We start from the raw sequence: 16,023 nt of genomic DNA on the forward strand, positions 1-16,023 counted from the left end.
ACCAAATATTGTGGACCACAAGAAATTAAAAGGACCAAGAAATCAATTAAAGTTGACCGGAGGGAGTAGTAATCTTAAATTCTATATGGCTGCTATTGAGGTAATTTTACAAAGAATGTTATGCTATAAATATAGTAGTAGTAGTTGTTGTTATAGGTAAAAAGTTGTTATGGAGAGGTATAACTTAAATATCAGTTCTAAAGAAAACTTGATTTTTATAGTAAATGTTGCGGCCAAACGCACACGCAAGTATACGCGGTCGTCAAGTAATAAAGTGACTAAAAGTCGGATATCGATCCCACGAGGACTTGTGATTAACTATTAATTAAATTAGACCATCCTAATTATCTATACAAGAATTAAACCTAGAAGTATTTGATTCTAAACTAATTAAAATAAAAAAATATAAATAATGAACTTTTAACAGAGAGAAACAGCAGATTTTTATGATATCAATGTAATGAAAACGATCTAGGGTTATGGGCTATCTAACATTCCTATTCTATTCTTCAATTGAATTGACTAACCAATTTATCTAGTTTATTGGTTGACAGGGTTAATATTGCTCATAAGAATCTGTCGAGTTCTTACTCGCCTATTCAAGATATCCTAACGCCTATATGTCTATGGAATTAGAATCAACAAGAACGCATTTATAATTCCTGTAAATCAACCAAGCAAGGCAATTAGGTATATGTCTATCCTAACCGCGTATCCGTTCCCCGATGCCCAGGTTCAAGAACTTGCTCTATTCAATCCTATATGCAATCTAGAATTCCCACTTTCGAGTTCAACTCTAGATTCGTAGATAGTATTCAATTGGTGATCAAGCAATCAAATAATTAAGTGCAAGATTGAACAAATAAACCAATACGATAAATCAAGAAATCAAAATCAATATCCGAATAACAATAGTCATGAAAGAACCAAAACCCTAGAACGTGAAGTTTAGCTCCACATAGGCATGGTAGCAATACAACAAATCATACAAAGAAACATAAAAAGACTAAGTTGGTGGAAGAAAAGATGAAACCCGGCCTCCACGGCGGCTCTGTGCTCTTCCTTGGTCAAAAATTGCTCTAAAAAACGTTCTCTCATGTATATATACCAAGTAGGGTTGGGCCTAAAAAATTATACCTTCTCCAATGTGAAAAAGGACACTTTTCCCGGGTCAGACGCGCGACTTCGCGCGGTCTTCGCGCACCTTTCTGCCTCAATCTTTTTAGCGCGCGAACTATGCGCGACTTCGCGCGTCCTTCGCGCGTCTGCTCGTTTTTCATCCTGTTCCGTTCTGAATTTGGAAAAACGTAAAACATGAAAGTTGTAGCTCTTTGAGTAAAGTTATGTGTATTTTACTAGACAGTGCGCAATCTGCCTACTGGAGTCTTCGTTTGCTCTAACCATCATCCGTTGACCCCCAAACGCGATCCCGGCTTAATTCTTTGAACTTTTACTCAGACTTCAAAGCTCCAAATCACTTAAATTCATTCCATAACATGTACATAGCTCGGAATCACACCTACAAGGCATAAAACACACAATTAGTGCAAAACACTAGCGATTAAAGCGCAAACTCAACTAAAGTGCAGTAAATTAGAGTGTAATAATCGATTAAAATACGTAATTATAGCCCATCATCAGTAAATAACTATTATATAGAGATGCTGTTATAGAAATAAATAATCTAGGACATAAAACGCCATGAGTAAACTTGTCACCTATCGAACCGCATTAACTCCTTTGGATCCTTTTACATTTTTCCTCCGATCACATTCTGAAAATGTATTGAAGTATTTTTTTTCTCTACAAAATCTTCGTCGTATATATTTGTAGTACCTCCCCTTTTAATTTCAATCTTTTACAGCAGTGAAGACTTTATTAGAAAATGAAAACTGGAATGTTTTCCAATTAATGCAGTAATTGTTAGTCACTGAGGCAGACTCGTGACCCTTATCTATTCGTCCTCTCATTAATAGTTATTCAAATGAGGAAGATGTCGAAGCTTGAGACTGAAATTGCAGTGCGACTTAATATAGTATGTGATTGTACACCCCCAATTCAAAATCTGGGTTTCCTTGTATTTTCTCGCTTAGTCAACCTTAGTTGATAATATCTTATCTACGTAAGTTTCTTCGTAGTTGCCTCTTAAATGTTAATTTTCAATTTTTTTCTATTTCCTTAACAGTTATTGTGTTAATTTACTCCAGTTAATTCGATAAGGACAAAATAGAGTTGTAGTGGAATGATAAACTATAAGAAAATCATAAATTTATGACTAAATAATTGTGACGAATTTGCGACAATTTTAACTTAGTTGACAAAATTCATCAATTTGAGACGGATTTGTGACGATTTTATTATTACGTCACAATTTTTCTGGCACTCGAATTTGTGGAGAAATTGTGACGAATTTTCTGTCACAATTACTATTATTATCGTTGTATTGGTCAAAATCTAATCGCTGCAGTCGGCCTGACCAAGATCCCGACCAAGCAACGAGATAGTGAAGGACGAGGAGCCTTTCCATGGAAAAGAAAAAACAGTGATCTTCATCGATTAATGAATGAAAAAATGTAAAATATCAATGAGATTGATCTATTCTTATTTCATTTTATGCATTATTCTCCGATTCGTTTATAGATCTGGAGGTTATTAGCCTTGATTAAGATTTACCTCTTCATTTTCTTTGATTGATTTGTTCAAAAAGGTTTCAATATCTTTTGAATCAAACAATTTGGCGCCGTCTGTGGGGATTTCTTAGTGAAAACCTCCTAGTCTCCTCCAGATAGAAAACTAGAAAAACGATCACCCACCGAGAGGAACGGTAAGTGAATCTCACACGCCAGCCTAGATCATGATGCTATATACAAGCAAAAGTTACAACCAACATCATCCCCCGCATGCCGGGCAGCAGATGGACCAGTCAAAACAAGCCTGGCCCGCAGTGAACCAAGGCACAAAAAGGAAGGGAAGCAGGACCGAATACGGTTACCAAGCTCAGAAAACACCATCATCGTCAAACATCGGAACGCCAAGCAGAGCAAGTAGCCGCTGATCCACCTTCGTTCACCAATTCATCAGATCGGGATAAGGAGGATATCATCCTAACCCACCTTCTGTTGATTGCCTAAACAAGAACGTAAGCGCAGCACGGGCGAGCAAGCAAAGAAACATCCCAACTGAAGAATAGGAAATTATTACGGAACCACTGAAATATCGTCCACCAGACAAACCCGACGCCTCGGAAGCAATACCCTTCGAACAATACCTCATCTCCCTCACTCAAAAGGTGTCCCAAGAAAACCTCCCTGGGGACTTAAACATCAGGCCGACAAGGAGGAACCCCCCNGGAGGACCCCCCCCCCCCCCCCCCGAGGTCAAAGCGTAATTCATCGTCCCACCCGCCAATTCGACACCTCAAAATCGGAGAACGAAAAGGTTAGACGGGAAAACTCCAATGTGTATGAAACGAGTGCGAGCTAAGCAGCAGCATTTCCTGTTCTCCGATATTACGCTCCCCGACGCACGCAAAATTAAACTGACAGGGACTCGTCTTCGAAGTCCCTGCGGGCGGAGTGATTCGCCAATCCAGACGATGCCCCGAAATGACTAATAACGAGGCCGAGTATGAAGCTGTGATTGCAGGATTGAAATTAGCCCTAAAATATGGCGCTCGACGACTCATCTTACATTGCGACTCCCAACTCGTGATGAATCAAGTCACTGGGACTTTCCAAATCAAAAAACCGAGACTACAAAAGTACCAATCAGAAATCCGCAAACTACTACCGGAATTCGATGAATGCCGCCTCGACCAGATACCCAGGGCGCAGCCGAAGCAGACGGCCTCGCCAAATTAGCGGCAGCCACCAGAAATATCAACAAAGAAAACGTGGTCACCCTCCTCCATTCCTCAATTGACCAGGTCGAGGTACATTCTATATATCTGAGTTGGGAATGGCGCAATCGTATCGTGACTTATTTGCAGGAGGGAACGCTCCCGCAAGATAAGAAAGAAGCCAAAAAGCTCCGAATACAGGCGGCCAGGTACAGCCTCGTGAATCACGACCTTTACAAAAGGACGTTCGGTGGCCCCCTGGCCAAATGCCTCCGACCAAACCAAAACGCGGCGGGTATTAGAAGAAGTACACGAGGGGCACTATGGTGCTCATACAGGAAACCGTGCCCTCGTCGGATGCCTCATACGTGCGGGATACTACTGACCCACCATGAAAAAAGAAGCCGCAGACTACGTCAGAAAATGTGAACAATGTCAAAAATACGCCTATATGATACACCAAGCAAGAAAACTGCTGCACTCCGTCACTTCGCCATGGCCGTTCATAAAGTGGGGGATGGATATTGTCGGACCCCTTCCAGCAGGGTGAGGTAAGGTACGCTTCCTTTTGGTTTTAACTGACTATTTTTCTAAATGGGTGGAAGCAGGTGCATACACTCAAATGCATGAACAAGAAGTTATCGCGTTCATATGGAAAAAAATAATATGCTGCTTTGGCATTCCCAAAGAAATCAGCTGCGACAACGGCCCTCAGTTCGTCGAAAAGAAAACAACCGAGTTTTTTGGAAAATGTTGCCCATCTCAAATACTTCCACTTCTGAAAAGAGGCGCCTCCTAAGTCGTACTCTTTCTCCCTCACCCGGGTTTTGTCCCTATCAGGTTTTCTCGGTGAGATTTTTGATGAGGTGACAAGGGAGACGTCTCAAAGTCCGAAGTGTTGTTCATCGCCCCGCCCATCGACACGGTCTCCGGGCCGAGTAATGAAGGGACTGGGTATAGATAGCCAAATATTCATTGTATATACAAAGTCAACGCATGTTTCCTACTAGAATATAATCAAAATCTCCAATGTATGAACGAAACTAGCATCCACGATACTCCAACAAATCTCCAATGTATGAATGAAACTAGCATCCACGATACTCCAACAAATCTCCAATGTATGAATGAAACTAGCATCCACGATACTCTAACAAATCTCCAATGTATGAATGAAACTAGCATCCACGATACTCCAACAAACAGAATAGAGCGCCATAATTACGACGGGATACTGCTTCGGCGCCAGCTCGAAAGTAACGTCCCAATGGCCAGGGCCTCCACCAAAAATACGAGTTCGACTTCGATCGAATGACAACGGGTTAATATTTCGACGAAAGATCGAAATAAAACCCTTTAAAGCCAAGGGCCTCCGCCAAAAAGAAGAGTTCGACTTCACTCAAACTACGACGGGATACTGCTTCGACGCCAGCTCGAAAGTAACGTCCCAATGGCTAAGGAAACCCATATAGATACGAGTTCGACTTCGATCGAACAACGACGGGTTAATATTTCGAAGAAAGATCGAAATAACACCCTTAAGGCCAAGGGCCTCTGCCAAAAAGACGAGTTCGACTTCGATCGAACAACAACGGGTTAATATTTCGACGAAAGATCGAAATAACACCCTTAAGGCCAATGGCCTCCGCCAAAAAGACGAGTTCGACTTTGATCGAACAACGATGAGTTAATATTTCGACGAAAGATCGAAATAACACCCTTATGGCCAAGGGCCTCCGTCAAAAAGACGAATTCGACCTCGATCGAACAACGACGGGTTAATGTTTCGACGAAAGATCGAAATAACACCCTTTAAGGCCAAGGGCCTCCGCCAAAAAGAAGAGTTCGACCTCGATCGAACAACGACGAGTTAATGTTTCAGCGAAGGATCGAAATAACACCCTCAAGGCCAAGGGTCACCACCAAAAAGAAGAGTTCGACCTCGATTGAACGACGACAGACCAACATTTCGACAAGAATTCAAAATAATGCCCCTAAGACTGAAAGCCATCGCCGAAGATAACTGGGACTCGCGACGGGATGATACCATGATACAAACTCGAAATAAAATCCCTACGGCGAAGCGGCCGCTATTAGAAAGAGAATCTGATACCGTTCGGACGTTGATAGATTAGCACCTCGGTACGAGGTGAAAAGCACCGCCCCGTCAGCTAAAGCAGTCATCAAGTCTCCACTCAAACCAAGCGACCTTGAAGTTTCCTAAAAAGCGGGAGGTCAGCATGTAGAAATCTACTTTGCATCAACATTATGAAGAGCAAAACAGGAAAAGGAGTACAGAAGGCGTATAACATTGAAAATCCTCTTCATACAAAGCCACCGCGCAAACGACCGCAAATTACCTACAACTAAAATCAACGGAGTCCGAGAAAAGAACAACAAACAACAATAAAAAAAGAAAAAATAGAAACAAAGATAGCAATTCGTTCACTCGGCACCATCCCCAGGAGATCCTCCCTCATCACCCACACCCTCATCAGCTTCCGGCATTGCAGAATCATACCCACAGTTTACACGAGCCTCTCGTGCCTTCGCCCGTGCTCCTTCATACACGACCTCAGTAACTTTGCCCGCCTCCTACAAACTCTTGTAGATATCCCGCTGGGCTTCAGCATGAACCCAAAGCTCGTGCAAATGACGAGAAGCAGCGGCGGAGGAAGATTCCAATAGTTGCTCCTTTTCGGCCTCAAGAGCAGCGACCCGGTCTGCTAGGGTCGATGCATCTCGGTCGATCTCGCCAATGCGCTCCTCAAGCCTCGCTTCCCTTAACGTGGCCGTTGCCCTCTCCGATTCCTGCTCGGATTGGAGGACACGGATGGTGTTCTCTAAAGCTGCAGCCCTCGCCAAAGCCGATGACCAAGCACTCTCGATATTTTCCAAACAGGCAACTTTTCTCTCCAACTCGGTCAACTTTCCCATCCACTCCGCGCTCATCGCCTCGACCCTGATAAGGTTCTGATCCATCTCCGATTGCATAGACCTCAACTTCTCCTAAAGATGTTCGCACTTTGCAGCAACCCCTTTACCCAGCTCAAGCTCTTCATCCGTGGCACGAAGTTGCTCCTCGAGTACACTACTCCTGCGGATAGCCTCCATCAGTTGCTGGTCCCTCTTCTCCAACTCCTCGCCGAGGGATCGAGCATCAGGGTTCGCCCTCAGCCGCTCGTGCATCTCGGGCCATTTATCGCGATAGCGCCGATATTTCCCCAGCATCATCAGGAAAATCTTGGCCCAAGTATCAGCTCTGCGAGCACTCTCAATCTCCACCATGTACGTCTGGAAAATGAAAAAACAGGGTAAGGCCAGGCAGGCAAGAAAAATGAAAGGAATATAAAAGGAAAGCGAAACGTACCCTCAAGCCCAAAGCGGCCACTTTGTGCATCAAATCAATATCGGGAACGTTCCGAAGAGCCTCGCTCTTGGCGGCGGAGCACAAGAGGTCAAACTGCGGCACTAGGTCCTCCGTATCTCCCAAAAGGTTGATGTCCGACGAAATCTCTAAAATATGGGACGGCCCTCCCGCCTGAACCATCGAACGGGTAAGACCCTCTTCAAACATCCTAACATCATCAGGATCAAGATCAGACACGGATTCGTAGTCGTCGACCACGACACTGTGATGACCTAAAAGGTCATCACTTGTTTTAGAAACAAATTCAGTGTTCCGAGGCCTAAAAACCTCCTCTTTACCTCACCTCGACTTGCGTGCGTGGTCAGGACCTATATCCGCAAAGCCTTCTATGTGAAAATATGAGAAATAGAAATTTTTAGAGTTAAAATTTGATTATGGTTGACTTTGGTCAACATTTTTAGCAAACGCACCCGGATCTGTATTCCGACGATCCCGGGAGGTCCGCAGTAAAATATGGGACTTGGACGTATGCCCGAAAATGAATTTCGAGGTCCCAAGCCTTAGAAATTAATTTTTGAAAGAAATTGTTTTGCTGAATTATCTAAGAAATGAAGAAAAGAATTAATGTTTGAAACCATTGGTATCGGGCCCGTATTTTGGTTCCGGAGCCCGGTACAAACTTGTTATAGTATTTAAATGATAACTGTAAAATTTGGTGAAAAATGGAGTTTATTTGACGTGACTTGGACTTCCGGTTGAAGAGTTATGAACTTTGAGTGTTCTTGATGAAAATATTGAGTTTTGAGGTTTAATTCATGGGTTTACATGTTATTTTGATGATGTGATCACACGATTAGGTCCATATGATGTTATTGAGTTAGTATGCACGTTTGGTTTGAAGTCCCGAGGGCTCGGGAGAGTTTCGGGTAGGTTCCGGGATGTTTCAGGCTTAAAACATAGCTGTTGCAGGTCCAGAGATGTTGCAGATCTCTGAACCCGCCAGTGCTGACCGCATTGATTTTTGTGCTGACCGCGGAGGGGCCTTTGCGGCCGCACTCCTTTTTGTGCGGTCCGCGGTTAGGAAGAATTTCACTGGTTTGACTTCAGAAGCCTATATTGTTTGATCTACAAGGAATTTTGAGATGATTCAAAAACAAAGGTTGTAGCCCTTCGTGTCTAGTTTCCAGAAAGGTAAAGAAATCACAATTTGGACATCTGTAGAGAAACTTATGGCCAAAACACTAAAGTATGTCCCTGCAGTCAACATTGTGAGCTCCGCGGCCGCACTCGATTTTATGCGGTCCGCACAGAGGGTCTGAGATGGGTATATTTAGACGGGATTTTAAGTTATTTTTCATTTTTCAAAACCCCAAAAACATAAGAGGCGATTTTTCAAACAACCTTTCTTCTCCAAAACATTAGTAAGTGATTTCTAACTCATTTTCATTACTCCTTAACTTCTTTTTACAAGATTTCATCCTAGAATCTAGGGTTTTCATGGTGGAATTGGGAATTTTGGGTAAAACCTAAAATATTGAAATTTGGGGATTTAGACCTCAAATTGAGGTCGGATTCCAAAACTAACTATATTTTCGGGTTCGGGGGTGAATGGGTAATCGGGTTTTGGTCCGAATTTCGGGTTTGGACCAAGCGGGTCCGGGGTCGAATTTTGACTTTTTGGGAAAAATTTTAGAAAACTTATTTCCATGCATTAGAATTGTTTCATTTAGCATTTATTGATATAATTAAGTAACTTGTGGCTAGATACGAGCGAGTTGGTGGTAGAATCAAGGGGTAAAGCGATAGTTGAGGCTTGAATTGTGTTCGTGGCATTGAGGTAAGTGTTTGGTCTAACCTTAACTTGAGGGATTAGGAGTTGTGTCTTAATTTCTATGTGTTATCTATGGAGTACGACATATAGGCATGGTGACGAGTATCTATACGCCGGTGTCAAGCATGCCCGTGAGTCTTGTATTGTAATTGTTATGACTCTGTTGTGGTTTATTCGTGCTTCATATGAGGATTATCATTATTGTTCCCTTGCCGGGATGTGGGTGTTATATTACTGTTCCTTTGCCAGGGTGTTGATGTTATATTACTATTCCCTTACCGGGATGTTGTAGTTATATTATTGCTCCCTTGCTGGGATTTTTTGTTATATTATTGTTTCCTTGCTGAGACACTTTTACGATTGGTGTTGAAATATGAAATGGGAGCGGGTTGCACGCCTGCAACGGTAATATATATGAAACGGGAGCGGGTTGCACGCCTGCAACGGTAATAATATGAAATGGGAGCGGGTTGCACGCCTGCAACGGTAATATATGAAATGGGAGCGGGTTGCACGCCTGCAACGGTAATTATATGAAATGGGAGCGGGTTGCACGCCTGCAACGGTAATATATGAAATGGGAGCGGATTGCACGCCTGTAACGGTAATATATGAAATGGGAGCGGGTTGCACGCCTGCAACGGTAATATATGAAATGGGAGCGGGTTCCTTACATTTTCTACCGTTATTTTGTTGTTACCTGTTACTCCCCGCAGCATGTTTCCCGCCCAACTTTAGTTGTAATTATCTGCTTCATTTTCTGCTGTATATGATTTTACTGCACAGGTTTATTTGGCAGTCTGGTCCTTGCCTCGTCACTACTCGCCGAGGTTAGGCTAGGCACTTACCAGCACATGGGGTTGGTTGTGTTGATACTACACTCTGCACTCTTTTGTGCAGATCCCCGTGCTGTAGATTTCGGACCGTAGTGAGATTGCTGCTTCTTGTTCATCAGGCGACCCAACGGTAGTCCTGCAGGCGTCCGCAGGCCTTGGCGTCTCCTTCTATCTATTATTCCTGTTTCCTTCTTGTATTTCCAGAGACAGTGTTGTATTATTTCTTTCAGACCTTTATTTGTAGTAATCTTAGATAGTCTGTGAAGTTGTGACACCAGTCTTGGGTAGATTTGTTATGGAATGGTATTAGCAGTATTATTAAAACTTGAAATTAAATCTTCCACTTGTTAAATTTTGTAAATTTTTGTTGGTTTATAACTGTTAACGAATTTAAAAAAATGGAAACAAGGCAAATAATTCAATTGGTTGGCTTGCCTAGATTTCACTAGTAGGCGCCATCACGACTCCCGAGGGTGGGAAATCCGGGTCGTGACAAGTTGGTATCAAAGCTCTAGGTTACTTAGGTCTCACAATTTACGGACAAGCTTAGTAGAGTCTGAGGGATCGGTACGGAGACGTCTGTATTTATCCCCCAGAGGCTACAGATTTAGGAAAAACTTCACATCTATTCTTTCCTATCGTGTGATTTTTTTCTCTCACTGCTAAATTGAAACCTCTACTCTTGTTCTTTCGCGAATGGCGAGGTCACGTATCGCTTCTTCAGCCGAGCAGCCGCACAGACCGGTGATGGATCAACTACATCTTCGGAGGCTTTGTGGAGGTTGGATAGGTTTCACCAAGCTCTTCACTACTACTACTCTTGGTGGAGAGATTAATTTTTGGCTAGACCAGTTGGGTCACCAGCTCTGACTTGGGATCAACTTTCACAACTATTCTTGGAGAAGTTTCTTCCCGTCACTCAGAAAGATGTATCGGAGGCAGTTTGAGCGTCTCCAACAGGGTTCCATGACCGTTACTCAGTACGAGACTAGGTTTATTGATTTGGCCCGTCATGCTCTACTTATACTTCCCACTGAGAGAGAGAGAGAGAGAGAGTGATGAGGTTTATTGAGGGACTCATTCAGCCTATTCGACTTCAGATGGCTAAGGAGACGGGGAGTGAGATTTCTTTTCAAGAGGCGGCCAATGTGGCCAGGAGAGTTGAGATGGTTTTATCGCAGGGAGGTGGTCAGGGGTCTGACAAGAGGCCTCGTCATTCGGGCAAATTCAGTGACACCTCGTCTGGAGTTCGTATGGTAAAGGCCATCCTCCTAGGCCCTTTCAGTCAGCACTTCAGGTTTCTCACGGTGCTTCAGGTAGTCGTGGTTCTCACATGCAGTATTCTGATCAGCAGTCCTAAAGTGCACCACCAGCTCCTCTCAGTGCACTGTCGCTTCGAAGTTTTCAAGGTCGTCAGCCCCAGCAGCCGAGGGCTTGTTTTACTTGTGGCGACACGAGGCACATTGCTAGATATTGTCCTCGAGCATCGAGCAGCTCTCAGCATCCGGGTTCCCGTGCCATGGTTCAGGCACCGAGTGTTCCACAGCCCGCCCAGCCAGCCAGAGGTGGAGCTCAGGCCGCTAGAGGTGGAGGCCAGCCAGCTACAGGCTGTTCCACAGCCCGGCCCCGATGTTATGCTCTTCTAGCCAGGCCTGAGGCTGAGGCTTCTGATGCTGTTATCACAGGTACGGTTCTGGTTTGTAGTAAGGATGCTTCAGTGCTATTTGATCTAGGGTCTACATACTCTTATGTGTCATCTTATTTTGCACCGTATCTGGTCATGCCTAGTGATTCTCTGAGTGCTCCTGTATATGTGTCTACACCGGTGGGTGATTCTATTGTGGTAGATCATGTCTATTGTTCATGTATAGTTGCGATTGGGGGTCTTGAGACTCGTGTAGATTTGTTACTTCTGGACATGGTTGACTTTGATGTCATATTGGGGATGGACTGGTTATCACCTTATCACGCTATCTTGGATTTTCACACCAAGGCTGTGACCTTAGACTTACCGGGTTTACCTCGTTTAGAGTGGATAGCGACTCCTGGTCATTCTACCCGTAGCGTTATCTCATATATGAAGGCTCGGCGAATGATTGAGAAGGGGTGTTTGGCCTATTTGGCATATGTTCGTGATTCTAGTGCCGAGGTTCCTTCTATTGATTCTGTGCCCGTTGTCCGTGAGTTTCCTGAGGTATTTCTTTCAGACCTGCCGGGTATGCCACCTGACAGGGATATTGACTTTTGCATTGATCTGGCTCCAGGCACTCAGCCCATTTCTATTTCACCATATCGTATGGCCCCGCCTGAGTTGAAGGAGCAGTTGCAAGACTTGCTTGATAAGGGCTTCATTAGGCCCAGTGTCTCGCCATGGGGTGCGCCGGTGTTGTTTGTCAAGAAGAAGGACGGATCGATGAGAATGTGTATAGATTACCGGCAATTGAACAAGGTCACAACCAAGAATAAGTATCCACTGCCGAGGATTGATGATTTGTTCGACCAGCTTCAGGGTGCCCAAGTGTTTTCTAAGATCGATTTGAGATCTGGCTACCATCAGTTGAGGATTAGGGCATCCGATGTCCCTAAGGCAACTTTCCGCACTCGGTACTGGCATTATGAGTTCTTGGTGATGTCATTCAGATTGACAAATGCCCCAGCAGCTTTCATGGATTTGATGAATCGAGTGTTCATGCCTTACTTTGATTTGTTCGTGATAGTCTTCATTGATGATATTTTGATTTATTCCCGCAGCCGGGAGGAGCATGAGCAGCATTTGAGAGTGGTTCTTCAGACTTTGAGAGATAGTCAGTTGTATGCTAAGTTTTCGAAGTGTGAGTTGTGGTTGAGTTCGATTGCTTTCTTGGGTCATGTTATTTCAGCAGAGGGTATTCAGGTGGATCCAAAGAAGATAGAGGCAGTCAAGAACTGGCCTCGACCCACATCAGCTATAGAGATCCGGAGTTTCTTGGGATTGGCAGGCTATTATCGTCAGTTTGTGGAGGGGTTTTCATCTATCGCATCCCCAATGACCAGGTTGACCCAGAAGGGTGCCCAGTTCAGATGGTCAGATGAGTGTGAGGCGAGCTTTCAGAAGCTCAAAACAGCTTTGACTACGGCACCAGTGTTGGTTTTACCCACAGGTTCAGGGCCTTACACAGTTTATTGTGATGCATCTTGTATTGGACTTGGTGCGGTGTTGATGCAGGATGGCAAGGTCATTGCCTATGCTTCGTGGCAGTTGAAGTTTCATGAGAAGAACTATCCGGTTCATGATTTGGAGTTAGAATCCATTGTTCACGCGTTGAAGATTTGGAGGCAATATCTGTATGGCGTGGCATGTGAGGTGTTCACGGATCACAAGAGTCTGCAGTATTTGTTCAAGTAGAAGGAACTAAATTTGAGGCAGAGAAGGTGGTTGGAGCTATTAAAGGACTATGATATCACCATCTTATATCATCCGAGGAAGGCCAATGTGGTGGCCGATGCTTTGAGTAGGAAGTTAGCCAGTATGGGTAGTCTTGCATATATCCCGGTCGGTGAGAGACCGCTTGCCTTAGATGTTCAGGCTTTGGCCAATCAGTTCGTGAGGTTGGATGTTTCTGAGCCCAGCCGTGTAATAGCTTGCACAGTTGCTCGTTCTTATCTATTGGAGCGTATCCAAGATCAGCAGTATGATGATCCTCATTTATGTGTCCTCAGAGACACGGTGAAGCACGGAGGTGCCAAGCAGGTTACATTAGGAGATGATGGAGTTTTGAGGCTGCAGGGTCGAGTTTGTGTACCTAATGTGGATGGGCTCCGGTAGTTGATTTTAGAGGAGGCCCATAGCTCCCGGTACTCTATTCATCCGGGTGATTATCGCGCAGCGGACTCAACCTTAGGAAGAGTGGGCGCTAATACTTTTACCCAATAGTGGTATCGAGGTCAATTTCTACAGGGAGCTAGAAAGGGAGTTGGATATTTGCTTAGCCTAGAAATGCGTGTTTGCTTCTAATTGATCCTCTATCATTTTTGGGTTTTTATGATTATCAACTACCATTTAACAACTACTAATTATAACTAAATTATGCTAAGAGATTAATTCTAGGTTGTATGCAAGATAGAGAAAGGCACTAGGGTCGTGGCATTTACCTAGGTGGTCAACTAACGGGTAGAGATTCCTAATACGAGAATGATGATTATGGGGGCTTATGCTATAACCGTTGCACGATTGCACTCACTCTCACACCTCTCGGTAGAAAGAGTGATTATGCCCAATTGACTCTCTCGAGACCAATTGGGTAGGCTAACAAACCAAGCAACTTAGGGTTCAAGTTGGGTAATTACTCTCTCGAGGTTTTACCCGTTAATTGGGACTACCATTCTCATGGGTCTATCCCAATTCCTTGTTGGGTTAATTTTGGAGTCATAGACACTCTTTCTCAAGAAGGGTCAAGACCCACTAGGCTAGACTTAGTGTTTGCAACCACCAAATCCTAGTTAAAACATAAAATTAACCCAAATATCAAACACCCAACATTATTCAAGCATTAAACAATCACACCCATTAATTACCCACACTAGGGTTGAGCCACGACCCTAGCTAATGGGTTTAGCTAGCCATAATAACAACAGAAATTAAAGAAGAAGTAGATAAAATCAACATATTAATTAACTAGAATGTTAATCTACAGGAATCCATGTTAAAACAAGATGAAAATGCCCAAAATAGGCTAAAACTTGAGTCTCACGAGTGCTGCTGCTATCTGATGTAAAAAACTTAACCTAGAAATAATAAAATATTCTATTTATACTATGCCAGAAAAATTGGACAAAAATACCCCTGCGGGGCTGGCGCGGACCGCACAGAAATGCAGCGCGGCCGCGTAGAGGTCTTGGCCTTCGATCATTCACTTCTGAAGCTGGGGACGCGGACCGCACAAAGAGGTAGGCGCGGCCTTGCAGGCTAATGGGCGCGGACCGCACAACAATGAAGCGCGACCGCGTAGACACCAGCGCTGACCGCGTAGAAAAGAGCGCTGACCGCGCGTGGAGACTCCTGAAATGGGTGCTCTCTGAATCTCCTAGCGCGGCCGCGCAGCAAATTAGTGCGGTCCGCGCTAGGTCCTCCTGTCCCTACTTCAATGATTTTTGATACTTGAGCAGGTTTCACTCCGTTTCGAGCCGATTTTTGACTTTCATCATCTTGTCGCTCAAACCTGCAATCAAGCGCACTTTGTAAGCATTCTGGGTCTATTTTATGACAATTCATACATAAGGCATAGGCAAGTATGGGCATAAAACGTGTTAAAATCACAGTTATCAACTCCCCCAAACTTAAACCTTTGCTTTTCCTCAAGCAAATAAAAGAAGACCCACCTCTAAAAAGGAAACATCCAAGTAATTCCAGCTTATCCTAAGGAAACCTCATCACGCATCAATTGGGACTAACAATTTCCCTCAATACGAATGCATCATTAACACATTTTTAGTCTTTTAAGAACTATGGATCGAATGTGACACGAGAGTATCAAGGGTTGACTCATTTCATCAAGGCGCTTTTCTCAAATACCTTGGTTTTTGTGGAATCCAAACTCACACATCCTCAACTCTCCCTAAGCGAACCTCACTTTTTAGAGTAATGACACACAACCCGAGGTTGATGGATTTTTGTGTTCACTCATTTCTCTCACAAAGAAGGTCATAAGTCCAGCTTTAGGTACCATATGCTTGCCCCTTATGTAAGTATCCACTAATGTAGGCTTCCCTCAACTCAAGATCATATAGGGTTTTGAGGAGTCTTTGTGAAGGCTTTTGGGTGAAGGTAGGATATGTTTTTGTTCATTTAGGTTCAATCTTCCCTTTAGCACTTCTTTTGATTCATTATGGCATACTTTTTGACTCATTTGAGTATTTCACTTCTTTAAATTCTTTCAAGGGATTAGAGAGACACATTGTCACTCTTTCTTTTGCAATTCAAACCTTTCTCCTTTTTCTACTTTTACACAACCTTTTTCACTTTGTTTTCTTTGAATCCCCTTTTCCGGTTCTTATTCACTTTTGTATTTCTTTTTGTCTTTTTCTCTTTTTCATTGCCTCCCTTTTCTTTTTGCTTTTGTGACTCTTTACCGCATTGAATCCTTTCTTGTCTCAACCCCCAAACTTAGGT

At 43.6% G+C, this 16,023-nt stretch overlaps 1 protein-coding gene across 1 annotated transcript; it reads left to right on the top strand.

The window, feature by feature from the left end:
* Positions 3,803-4,267, top strand: LOC109218401. The gene has a single exon (XM_019382769.1). It carries the CDS (start codon positions 3,803-3,805, stop codon positions 4,265-4,267), a length of 465 nt encoding a protein of 154 aa, XP_019238314.1.

This window comes from Nicotiana attenuata, chromosome 2 (genome assembly GCF_001879085.1).
Source record: "Nicotiana attenuata strain UT chromosome 2, NIATTr2, whole genome shotgun sequence".
NCBI lineage: Eukaryota > Viridiplantae > Streptophyta > Magnoliopsida > Solanales > Solanaceae > Nicotiana > Nicotiana attenuata.

What these genes read in the sequence shown, in the direction of transcription:
- LOC109218401 (XM_019382769.1), top strand. Translation starts at nt 3,803, where the DNA reads ATGCCGCCTCGACCAGATACCCAGGGCGCAGCCGAAGCAGACGGCCTC.